Here is a 14,175-nt window from a genome sequence, read left to right as displayed (position 1 = left end):
AATATTATTTCGCTGTTTTATTATTTATTCTAAGCTTAGAATTTCTTATTAAATTTCTAATTAATTAAGAAGTTATATTTAAAAAATTAAATCAATAAAAAATTATTAATATTTTAGATTATTATTAAGGTGTTCTAAAACTTTGATATAAAGTGGAATTATCAATAAAAAAAATATTACTTAAAGTATAAATATATTATAAAATTTAAAATATATATATATATATATAGATATTTATTTATTTATTTATTTAAAAAGATATGTTTTTTTATTATTTACATGTGTTTTCTTATTTATTTATAGTGCAATAGCATGTGTGAAATGTTTGGTTTAAATTATTTCTATTAAATCATCTACTATTAAATTAACAAAATTATAAAATAAAAATTAAGAAACTCATTAATAAAGTCTATAGAAATAAAAGAATATTTCTACTTAAAAATAGATAATGATTGAGGTAGTTTATAAAGCTATCAAGAAGACATACTAGATAGATACTTCCTTTTTATTGTAATGACACCTCTTTTTGTTACATCTGTAATTCAGTATTCATATAAACTCTTCAACAAGTTGCATCTGAAGAATGCTACAAACAACAACAAAAAAAACAACAACTCATAACATAAAAAATTATGGATATATAACCTAAATAAAGCAATTACATGAAAGTAGATGTCTACACAGCAGAATATTTATAAGGACACCTTTATTTTATTATATTTGTTTAATTTGCTTTGATTAACTTCTATGATGCTAATATATATGTATATTCATTCATTGTTCTTTTTTATTGTTGTTTTAATATCTTTCTACTTTGTTAGTATCTAGCTTGTTGAAAAACTAATAATAGTGGTGTATTGTTGGTGTGGCACAGGGAGGTGTCCACACAATAATAAAAGAGTGCCTACCAAGCGGTTTTGTAAGAAAGTTTTGCTCAAAACTAAATACTAAAATGATGTTAAAATTATTTGACTTCTTATTACCTTTAGAACAAGGGATATATATATATATATATATATATATATATTACTGAGTCTATAAAATAAAAATAAAAATAAAAACAAGAAACAAAAAAAAAAGTTATGTTGTTGGTAAATTTTATTACACTTCAAGTGCACAGAATCATATTTAATATTCTAAAATCCGTAGATTTGTATTTAATTAGATTAAAAATTTATGTTTTAATACAAAATCATAGAGTTTTGTATTATATATATATACACACAAACTTGTTTTTTAATTATTTAATTTATCATTATTATTTATTTTATATCTTAAAAATATAAAATATGTGTTTTATTTTTTTTTTAAAAGGAAGTCTAGAAAATAATATTTTTATTTTTTTCTTATGGTATAAAATTAAAATATTTAAGTATAACAATTAATGAGTATTGTGGTTGTTAAACAATTTTTCTATAACTTTAATGTTAGCTAGTAAATATAAAGGCAAGATGTATTATTTTTTAGCAAATAATTCAAACTGTATTTGTAAGATACTTACACAACAATAATTAGTTAAGTTTGCAACAAATACACCTACACCAAATAAAAGTGTTTTGTGTCATTCTTGGCTTGAGGATATAAAAGATTTCTATGATTAGGATATTTACATGAAAATGAGTAAATATAGATAAATACCACTAAAATAAACTAACAATTGAAATCAATGTGAACAAATATAAAGAACTTTTCATTTAATCAAATGAGAAAAAAACTATAAAAATCACAAAACACATTATCTTTGTTTTAAGATTTTTTATATTCTAGGACAATAATAGTGGGTCTATTAAAAAATCAACAATAAAAGTTTGTAAGATTCGAGTGAAAATAATATGTCGGCACAAATTCCAATTTACCCAACTTGAACCAACTCCACGTTATTGACTTAATCCGGTCTATATTTCACAAGTATGAAATGATTGTCATAAGGTAGAATATTAACATACTAATACATATAATATTGAATAGTTTTATATCATTTAGAGAGGTTATTATTTTTCACAAATTATTTTATATATTTGGAATATGGGAGAAACATCAAATATATTTAGGAATGCAATAATTTTGATTCAATTTAACGACTATTAACATGAAGATATCACCTTTGTAAAGTGCATGTTTGTAATTTGTTATCACTCGTCTATTGGTGCATGCTATTTGTAGTTACACACACCGTATACTTTATTTCAGTGTCTTAGTTTTTTACGTGTCTAAAAATAGGATTATGGACATTTATATCTACATACACAAAATTTCATCTAAATTCATTTATATTTGTTACACTATTAGTTTTCAGAATAAAAAGTTACAGTAAGGTATACTGATTTTTTATTCAATAAACTTAACGGAATTCATTAATGATTTTCCCAAAAAAGAGCTCCTGTATAATGAAGATGTACACAAGAATAAAAATACGCATAATATATCACAGCATGCACAACAAAAGCTGACTGCAGCTCCAAGTTTACAAGTCCATACTTCAGAATAGGAACTGTATAAATCTCTATTCAACATCAAAATGAGAACATGCCATTCCATAGAGAATCATGGATATTCTCAACGAACTAATCATATATTGGGAACGAAAAAGGTGACATTTACTTAAATTTTTTTTTTAATCTTATCATGCATTTAAAATGCCATCTCGTTTTTGCACAACCCATATTTTTAAAAATTATAAATAATAAAAACGCGCCATGCAAATGTGAAAATATATTTATTATGAAGTATCGAATCATGTGAATGGGATCTGGCTTCGCAAGGCTGAGCGATCCGATTGATGCACATGTTTCAGGTTGTTGCGACTGAGGCCAGGGTATCTACGAGGACGAAGGGTATCTTCGTATAGTCAGGGTATACTCGTGAAGTAAGGGTATATATCCCGATCTCACCCCAATAGGACGGGGCTGATAGGGTTAGGGTTCTGACCTCGAGTTACGCATACAAAGGAGCTCTTCGTCCTACTTGGCGACGTCACAATTCATGTTTCCTCGTGTGCTGCTTTCGTCTTGGGAGTCTTCTGAGGTTGAATGCGTTGTTTGATCGCTTTGTCTAGGGTTTTAGTTAGAGTGTACTGTGCCATGTGTAAAGTAAGCGGAAGAAGTAGTGTTTTCCTTGATGCGGTGGCCGAGCTGTGTGCCCGAGAGATCCCAGCACCCGGCAAGTTTATTGGCCGCACAGATTGCGTGAGAGAACCTTCCAACCAGCCCTTCTCTACGTGAGCGTGGTATTGGAGGTTGAATAAGGTTCTACATTGTTGAAGTTGTGAGTGGGTAACAGTTTCCTATCGGTGTTGTGAATGAGTGCGTGAACGTGTCTAGAGTGGGACGATGAGAATCACAACGGAGAGCATTTACGATGCAGTGACTCCAGTGTTTTCCACACGAGATTTCTGACCACCCGACTTTAATGTGTCTGCCCATGACTTGTTTTGTACTTTTGTTTTGGTTCTCTTGAGTCGTGGTATTAGTTTAGGTTTCTTCACTGTTATGACTGAGGAGGGAGTGCGGCTGGGACGATGATCAAACTCTTGGATAGCATCCATGGTGCAGTGTGTCCAGTGTTTTCCACACGAGATTTCTGACTTAGCCCCTTCGATCTCATAATTCATTCACGATGTTTTCCCCCTAAGCCTCCTCAGCTTCATCATCCAAAATTTCTCGTACTAGTCTCGTGCTCGTGATTATGCCGTAGGCATTAAAGATTGTTAGTTGCATCGTTACATCTCACAATCTTCTTATTAAATGATAATATTAAATTCGTGATTTTTCAAACTGACAGATAATATCAACCTGTTCATTTAATACTATTTACAATATTGGAAGTTAAATCCATGATAAATAAAAATGAAAAAAAGACGAGCTATTTAACTTAAACTACCAATTAACAATGAAAACAATGCTGCATTATGAATCTGTGAGAGGCACCAATTGTTTCCTTTCCACTAATTCATTTCATTCCATAATGCAACATCCACTTGAGTGGTAACATGTGCTTAATTGCTTATTTCTGTAACGTGTGCGCAATTCTCGTAGTACACAAACTTTTAGCAAATGGAAGTGTTCGCTATAATAACAAAAATAGCATAATACCGTTTTCTACTTGTATATATGCTCAATGCTTTCTGCGTCACTAGAATTTGGCCCGAAACGTGTACATTGGAAAGAAAATAAATCTCTGACCCAATCTCCCAATATCGAGCGCTTTCCAAAGAGTGAAAGCTTGAGCGTCATCAAATATTTCATTCACTCGTCTAATCTGGATGCACAAACTGCGTGCATTTGTATTCATGCTCCATTTAATGATAATATACCTTGCATACCACTTCACTAACCCGCTACTAGTCGAATTGGACCATCCATCAACAGTCCCATTTGACGATGATACCAATAGATATAGCCCCACAACAAATCTCCACAATGTCCCAACTATTGTCAATGAGCTGCGACGTCGACGTGGCATTGCCGTCAAACACACCTTGCGCTCCAGTAGTCTGACACACCTTCTCCTCCAACAGTGATAGATTCATGTTCAATCACCACGCAGGCATTTCTCTCCCCCATGGATGTCTTCAAATCAACCAACCCTCTATCTGCCTGGCAGACCCTGGCATTTCCCATCGCAGCAACTCCGCTACTCTTAACACTCGCATCCGGAAGTTTTCTGTGGCCTGCTGGCGTTCACGTCGATCGTATCAGGCAGGTAACTGCAACCACATGCCAAACATCACACTCAGTCAGACCACTCCTCCACTCAGCGAGTTCCATTGCGTCTCCACATTCCACTCCCTTCACAAACGCGATGGTCACTGATAACACCAAGACTGACTCACATTTCCTCCTCCGTCTCGTTCTTCAATGCGTTCTTGGCAATACACTGGAATGCAGCATCCACGTTGAAGTCTTCCTTGGCTGATGTCTCAAAGTAGGGGATGCCTCCTTTCGCTGCACACCATGCTTTGGCCTTCTTCTCGGAGACCTGTGCAGTCCAAAGAAATCAGAGGTGATGAGGTTTTCACAAAGGCAGGAGTTTAAAAGGATAATTCAGCTCCAGGGCCCATCGATGGATATATTATGATCTAATGGTCCTTTGCTGTATGAATTTGAGGGTTGAACCCAAAATAAGACTTGAATAAGCTTACCACTCGACTATTGCCACCATCCACGTCCACTTTATTTCCAAGTACTACAAAGGGGAAGTTCTCCTGATCGGATGGGCTTGCCTGAAGTAATATAGCCTTGTGTGAGAAAAGAAAATGAAACCATACTTCCTTAACGGTGACCGTGAATCAGTAAATAACCAGGTTGCTTAAACCACAACAAAACAGAATTCTAAAACACAAATGATCACATATTTCACATAAAAAGGGAATGTAGCGCATGAAAACATATTCAAAGAGGAATACATGAAAGCCAGACGTACTCCATAAAAAGCTTGATTCATCACAAAGCTCTTTGTATATGATATAAAATAATACTTGCCTGAATCAGAAACTCGTCCCTCCAGTTGTCAAGGTTATCAAAAGACTTCATAACATTCACATCGTAGACAAGAACACAACAATCTGCACCACGATAAAAGGCGACTCCAAGACTCTGAAACCGCTCTTGCCCAGCTGTATCCCAAATCTGCACTCAAAAAAATAAAATAGCTTGGAATTGTTGGCGCATTAGGGCATTAGGACAAGAGAGTTGAAGAAACGAATTTTTCTTCTAGAGACGAATATCTCCAAAGACACACATAGGCATCAGTGAGTAGCGAAAGTAACAGGTGAAAACTTGAAAATCAAATGTCACTAACGGAGACAACCAAGTAGTTGAGAGCCTTCTCCATCTAACTGGAGCCAATAGATGCTCAATCAGTTCCATACTACAAGCAGTCATCTGGGCTCCGTTTGCGAAAAAGGAGGAGACTAACCTGCATCGTAACAAGTCTGTCTTCAACCTGCACTTCCTTAGTTAGAAAGTCTGCCCCAATAGTGGCCTTATATTGATTGCTGAATTTCTTATTAACATACTGATTCATCAAAGAAGTCTTTCCAACCCTGTCATCACCAAACAAAGAAGACCAGGATTTCAACTATACAGAGGATATCACAGATTTCACGCTTGGCACTAGACAATGAAAGAGCGAAGGCATGCTTCGAAAGTAAGACGCAGTGTTCACAGAGAAATCAAGCGAATGCATGCTCCTAACGAACATATTCAAAGATTACTCTGCGGCATTCGTCAGGATCGCTAGAAAATCCACTCCCCTAACAACGTGGATGCTACTTCGTGCGTTTAATGCCGAATTCAACACGTTAGTAAACAACCGATACCCTAATCCTAAACCCAACTGCACAGATCCACACCTCTAATAACAATGAACCATGCCGATCACCAAGGGAACAAATCAACAAAAAATAAAAATAAAACCAGCAGCACCACGGACAAATAAATTCATGTCATAACCACGGTGCCAACCAGTAGAATAGGAATGAAATTCAGACAAAACGGACGACAGAACATCTGCACCATGAGCCCCCTCGACGTCATCTCCTCTCGCGGATACACTTCTCCCCGCTGATACAAAAAAATCCAAACGCTTGTAACAAGGTTCCTATTCACCCTAAAGCCTGCAACACCATAAAATGACATATATCTCCACTACCATACCCGCTATCACCGAGGATGATAACTTTCAACAACGTCCTCTTGCGGGCCGACATCGCAGACTGATTCTCCAATCTCCTGCTTCCAATTCTTAACCCTCACAACTGCCCTGGCTCCAAATCACGCCTTCCTTCACGACTCCCTCCCCGGTCCCAAGCAGAGCTTCTCGATGAAAATTGTTCTTCGAAAACCGAGATCCGCGGCTGTAGTGCATCAAATTCTACAAGGAAGAGTGCGTTGGGTGAGGAATCGAGCGTACAACAGCAAAGGGGGGGGGGGTTACAGCTTAAGGCCGAGAGTGTGAGGCGTGAAGGGTAGATGTGAGAGTGCCACGCTACAAAAGCTGCGAGAGGTGGGGTCTGGTACCGGAGGAGGAGGATACCTGCAGAGGACGCATCACAGAGACAGACAGGCTTTCTCGTCTCGTCCACGGCCCGGGCGGACTGGAGCGGGTAGAGCTGGGCCAGGTTTCGGTCGCTCTGCGCCAGCCCGTCCGAGCCGTCCGTTGATGGTGAGCTGGCCGTGCCAGCTGGATCATTTTAGCCCCCAACTGGGCCCCAGCCCAGCTGCGAACTCCACGCGCCTCCTTGAAACAACTTGTGTTGTGGCATGGATTGATTGGTTCATTCTTCAATTGGACTTTTTGTGGTGCTCTACGTTGCCTTCAAAAAAAATTGTTCATTTTTTAAACTTTGAATAAAATAGAGAAGAACACAAGAACACATTTATGTAATAAAATGAACTGATTAAAAAATTCTTTAATTTAATATCAATTTATTTCTTAAGGTGCATTCTTACAAAGCATCAATAAAAATATTTCAGGAAATGAATTAAATCGTGTTAAATAATAATGCAATGTGAAGCATTGTATAGTCACTATGATATAGAATTGAACCCAAAAATATTTTATTTTCAGTAATAAGTAATAATGTATTCATAAGTCTAGTGTTCCAAACAAGACATTGCTAACAACATATATATATATATATATATATATAAATTATTTTGAAGTACGTATTTAATGTAAGGTTTTTTGTATTGTATATTGTTACACATCAATAATCCTTATTAATATCTCACTTCTTAAACAAAGTAACATCATCTAATGTTATAATAATAATTTAGTATCACATTTTGAGGATTATTATATATTATCTCAAGCATGATTAAAATACAGAGTATTCTGCATTTTTCAAAACTCATTTCTATTTTATACATACACACATACATTCATGTTGTGATTTGACTTGTGTCTTTTCCGGATGCTATTCACCAAGAATGTAACACACAAGTTTAAAAATAAAGATAAAAAATTAAAAATAGAGATTTTAAAACAATGTTGTAACTTTTAATGAAGTTGTGTGGCATATCGTAAACCCAATCACACAAGTTATTGTCTGCACAAGTATTTCGAATACATTTAAAGTTGAAATCATCTGCACTCACATCAATTATTCTTAAAAATAATCGATTACAGGAAGTTACATAATTAAATAAAAATAAATGCAGAAAAATGATGATTTAATTTTTTAAATGAATAAATACAAGAATAAAAGTACAATACATACAATCAAAAATAGAAACTCCATTACTGTTTGTGTAGATATCAAAATGTAATAGTTTTATTTAAGATTGAAAAATAAAATTTAGTCTATTTTAACAAGTTGACTGTTTGTTAACCTCAATCTAATAATTCTCAATACCATAAATGTATAAAATTATTTTAAATCCAAAATCATATTTTAAGATTCACATTTTGTATCTTTAAATTCTTTGTTTTGTGTTTGTTTTTTCTCCCTTCATCTTTATACATTCCCAAATAACTCCATCATGTGTGAAAAGATAAACCAATAAAGCAATGTTCTCATACCGTTTCATTTCAAAGGTGTTGAGAATATTTTAGAGAAAGAGACAATAGTAGCTAGAAGTAATATGCATACATATATAAATACACACACACACACACAAGAAGTGAGTTTATTAATAGGGTTATTTTTCTTATATAAAGAGAAGGGGAGAAGATAAACAATGTCTTCCCACTACATTCCAAACACTAAAGCTACAATAAATAGTATGGAGAGCGTCAACTATATTTAATGCTCTCAACACTCCTCTTTGCTCGTTATAATATTTATATGCATAGAATTATGATCTATACTTTTCTGTAATCTCACAAGATCAATAACTGCTGCCTCATTAAAATCTTATCTAAGAAAATCTTATTATATTTAAGGACAAATCCATAGATGAAGGAAAAAAACTACAACATTATTAACTTTTTTGCTCAAGAAAAGCAAGTTGCCGCATGCCAATGCCATAAATAAGTCAGTGATGGTTGCACAAAAGGAGAGCTTTGGTGAAGAGATCAGCAAGGTTATTTACAAATTCAATTTTCTTGATCTTAAGTACTTGATCAATAACTAAGTTATGGATATAACTAAAATACTTTGAATCAATATGTTTTATCCTATCCTCTTTAATGAAACCAATTTGCATTTGTGTAATACAATTACTATTATTTACATACAAGATAGTTAGAGAATCATCATATGAAAATCCGCAAGTTGTTTGAATGACTTTATCGATTAATTGCAATCAAATACATTCTCGAGATGCTTCATATAAGGCAATAATTTTTGCATAGTTGGATGAAATTGCAGATATAATTTGTTTCACTGATTTCAATGATACTATAGCTTCATGTCTTAAGAATATATAGCATGTTTGAGATTTAGCTATTGCAATATCAGATTTATATCATGCATCAAAATATCCAACCAATTTTGGATCTATAGATCGTGTGTAGTATAATCCCAAATCTTCAGTAATTTTTAAATGATGTAGTAAATATTTGACACCATTTTAATATTGTAGTATTGGACGTGTACTATATCTTGCAAGAATACTAACTACAAATGCAATATCTGGTCTAGTAGATGTATCTAAATATAAAAGTACTCCAATTGCTATAAGGTATGGATATTGTTCTTCTAATATTTCCTCTTCTTCTTTGCATAGATGATATGGATCATAACCATGACGACCACATCCAATCATTGGTGTGGACAATAGATAAGCATCAATCATATTGAATCTCCATAAGATTTCTCTAATATATGTTGGTTGATAGAAAAAAATGCTACCATCTTTGAGATGCATAATTTGAAGACCAATATAGAAAGTTTTTTTTTCTAGCATTTTCATTTCAAATTCACATATATATAGGTTAATAGCTACAATGCATGCAGATCTAGTACCCATTAGGTTAAGATCATCAACATATACAGCGACGATGATAAAATCAATTTTATCTTGTTTAATAAATAAACAAGGAATTAATTGATTACTTATAAAATTATTTATAATTAAATAATTTTAGAGACGTTGATACCACATGCATCCAAATTTTTTTAGATTATATAGGGCCTTACATAATTTAATACCACAATATTGTCTTGAGCGAGTATATTTGGAGTTCTTGTTTCTAAACTAGGTAGAACTTTCATATAAATATTTGCATCAAGTGAACCATATAAATAGGTAATTACCACATCCATAAGATGCATCTAAAGGGTGGCATGAATTTCCATTCTAATAATATATTGGAATATAATTGAATCCATGATTGAAGAATATGTGGATTCATAATCAATGCCAAATTGTTGGATAAATCCTTCAACAATAAGAAGAGCTTTATAGTAGATTATTTGACCTTTAGCATCTCACTTGCATATTAATACCATCTTATATTCCACAAGATGCGATATAAGAGTGTCCACGATTGGACCAAAGAATTTTCTCTTATGCAAAGAAGTATACTCCTCCTCGATGGCAATTATTTATTTTAACCAATCAGAGCAACGCATCGCTTCCTAAATGGTTTAAGGTTTAAGATGTGATTTTTTGTAAGAAAGAGCTTCTACTATCGTGAATGCAAATGATTCATCTATTATAATAGATGGTCTATTCCAAAGATCATTTGTACCACAATATAGAACAAATAATTTTGTACTCAATTTGATTTTATTCCTCCTAATTTCAAAATTTTCTATAGCATGAGGTGAAGGTACAATGTGCATGGATAAATTGTCATTAATTGATGGTCTTGTAGATTTAGTAAGAATTTCCATAAAAATGATACAAGAATGACTACATGTTATAGTTTTCTTCTTTTGTGGTTATTTATCTAGTTTGCGAGTCCTTTTAATTGTTGTTATTTTAATCTAAGGTATATTTGTTAGTGGTATTGCAATATGAGCAAGTTCATTTTGAGCTTCATTAATTGAAACTCTTATAATCTGAGGTGTATCATTGAAGCCATCAGGTGTTTCATTTGCAATCCATTTTAGATACAAAATCTTGGCAATTTTACTTTTAGCCAAAGATGTTCTAGAATCAGGATTCATTGTAAATATTTTTGGTGCTCCAAATATAATTATTATATTTCTTTATTGATTAAATATTCTTTCTAGAAGAGATGAAAATATATTTTTTTCAAAACAATAATTTAAAAAATGTATATGTAATAATGTGCCACTTGATAGGTCAACTATACAAATAATGCTTTGTGAATCAAAACCAACATATATGTATTTTTTTCCAATGAGTTCCAATGGTATGCCATTGAAGTTCTAGTATTGGAACTCAAATATGGCAACCAAATATCCGTAGGTGAGATACATTTGGAACACGATGTGAAATGAGCTCTTGTGGTGTAATAATTTCAAGAAAAGAAGGATTGAGGCATATTAATGCTGCTGCATACAAAATTGCATGACTCCACATAGATGCAGGTAAATTTATATGAAGAAGAAGTGGTAGAGTAATGAGTTATATACGCTTTATAAATGACTCTATAAGTCCATTTTAAGTATGTTCATATGGAACACAATATGTCAACTAAATCCTTGTTTCAATACAATACTCATTAAAAGACTTTGATGTAAATTCTTTTGCATTATCCATACGCAATGCTTTGATAGGATAATCAAGAAAATTTGCTAAAAAATAAATAAGCATAGATATAAGATTAACAAATACCATGTTTTAAAATGATAATAATCAAACATGTGATTGTTTGCCTGATGCATTAAGAAGGACCAAAAAATAATGAAATGGTCCACATATTGGATTAATATGACTACAAATATTACTATGCAACCTTTCAAGCATTGGTGGTAATTCTTGTGGGAGTTTTTAAATTGAAGGCCAAACAATCATCTTGCCTTGTATACATGCATGACATAATTCCATGGAATCTGCATCTACAGGTCTTAAAGACTATGCTCATAAGTACGAAGTTAGTATCTTTAAGACTATGGATTTTCTAAAGTCTAAGAAATAATTATACAAACATGGAAAAAAATGCTCATAAGTACCAGGTTAGTATCTATAGGTTCACTATGGAATTATGAGCATAGTCTTTAAGACATGTAGATGCAAATTTGATGACTATGGCTGGAAAAAATGCGTTTCATTTCTAAGAGAGAATAACAATGGTAAAATTTCTTGCGAGCCCTATCATAAAATGTAAATATGTAATATTTGCACCCTCAATACTTCAAAGTCTGATCAGCTACCGAGATGTGCATGCCAATGATTATCACCTCTCAATTGCAATTCTAGATAGGTGGGAGGTTTTGGTTTTTGATCAAAACCATAAAGTTATAGAAAAAGCCTTTGTTACAATAAATGGTTTATACCGGATTGCAATCCAGCTTCCTATTATATTTAATTTTACATCATCTATAACAGAGAGTCGTATTTCTCTTTGGCATGGATGATTGAGACATCGAGAATCTATATTATTTCAAAAGATAATTCCATAGTGAACCTTATAGATACTAACCTGGTACTTATGAGCATTTTTTTCCATGTTTGCATAATTGTTTCTTAGACTTTGGAATATTAAGTGCATGAGATTTTGGAACCATGATTCCAATAGAACAAACTTCTACAAGAGTAGCTTGTTTTGTTTCTCTGCAAGAAGTAGATAGGACATGACATCAGGATGACTATGAAATTTCACATTCTTATATTGTTGTGCAAGCACAGCAAATGTAGGAAGACACGTAGAGAGAGTTTTTTCAATCTTTTCTTCTTCATAGATGCTTTGTTTACATAATCATAGTTTTGAGACAATACAATACATTTCATTGTTGAAAGTATTTAATTTAAAAAAATCCAAGACATATAAATGTGTCCAATCATGACATGTACGTAGAAGAAAAACAATCTTTTATGATCAAATCTAGATTTAAGATTCTTCCAGAGCTTGGCTAGATCTTCCATTTTTAAACATTGATATTGTAATGTAGGTACAATATGTCAACAAAGGAGAATAAGTGCTTTCCAATGGATAGCAATAGAAATTGAAGTACTTACAGTAAGCGATTCTTCAAACAAAATTGCATTCAATAGTTGTTCCACAAATAAATTTGTTTTTTCCATTTTTGTCCATCAGTAGCCAATTGTGGAAATAGAAGAGCTTGAAAATGTTGGGATATAGTGGTGATAGTTGAAAACATAGAAGAAGTAGTTGAGGATGTTGAAGCACTCATTATAAATAAATTTGTGAACAAAAAAAAATAAGTTAAAGTAGAAAAGGTTGGGTACAATGTACCTTAAAATGTAAAGCCAAATAAAATAATAAAGTTGAAAGTTGAAATAAAAAATGTTAAAAAAAATTAGGATTTTTTTTTTTTTTTTTTTCCACAAAAATAAGAATATGTGGTGGATGGTGGCAAGATTCATTAGGATGCGGTAGTCAATGGCAAGATGCGGCAATCAATGGCTGTTGACGGTAGGGTGTGTCAGTTGGCGATAGTTGATGACAACAACAACAACAACAACATAGGAGAGCAACAGTAGCAATAATGACACAAAACAACAACAACAGCAGCAACAATGACTCAAGACAACAACAATAGCAGGAGCTATGACACAGAACAACAGCAACAACAAATGATAGCAACAACAATAACAACGACACAAGAAGGAAATTTTTTTTTTAGGAGAAAATAAAAGAAAAAATGCACATAAGTTTTTAAGAATTAAGACTAGAACATAAAAGCAATCGTGTCGATGACATGTTGAGAATGTTTTAGAGAAAGAGAGACAATAGTAGTTAGAAGTAATATGCACACATATGTAAACTTACACACAGAGAAGAAGTGAATTTATTAATAGGATTATCTTCCTAATACAAAGAGAAGGAGAGAAGATAAACAACGTCTTCCAATTACATTCCAAACACTGTAGCTATAGTAAATATTGTAGACTATAGTAAATAGTGTGGAGAGCATCGGCTACATTTAATGCTCTCAACATAAGGAATATCTATCAAACATCTTTTTCTATTTAAGAATATCATTATGAACAACACAACAATTTACTATATCTACGCACACAATTGAAGACCCTTTAATATCCATAAAGTAACAAGAATCATGAAAACAAACCCTAAACTAGAAATTGCTTCAATTGTGTAAAAAAACTTGTAAAGATGGGTTGAACCTCAACG

The 14,175-nt window shown here is 32.9% G+C and overlaps 1 protein-coding gene across 1 annotated transcript; it reads right to left on the bottom strand.

Moving 5' to 3' along the window:
* Nucleotides 1-3,976: 3,976 nt before the first annotated feature.
* LOC112288849 (ras-related protein Rab7) lies at nt 3,977-6,897 on the bottom strand. The gene is made up of 6 exons (XM_024533499.3): nt 6,657-6,897; nt 5,917-6,043; nt 5,481-5,627; nt 5,141-5,221; nt 4,832-4,977; nt 3,977-4,705 (listed from the first exon to the last, which is right to left on the bottom strand). The coding sequence occupies exons 1-6, from the start codon at nt 6,707-6,709 to the stop codon at nt 4,639-4,641; spliced, it is 621 nt and encodes a 206-aa protein (XP_024389267.1). The 5' UTR covers nt 6,710-6,897; the 3' UTR covers nt 3,977-4,638.
* Between the last annotated feature and the right edge of the window lie 7,278 nt (nt 6,898-14,175).

Source organism: Physcomitrium patens, chromosome 11 (assembly GCF_059467195.1).
Source record: "Physcomitrium patens ecotype Gransden chromosome 11, ASM5946719v1, whole genome shotgun sequence".
NCBI classification, from domain to species: domain Eukaryota; kingdom Viridiplantae; phylum Streptophyta; class Bryopsida; order Funariales; family Funariaceae; genus Physcomitrium; species Physcomitrium patens.
This window is presented reverse-complemented; position numbering and strand designations above follow the sequence as displayed.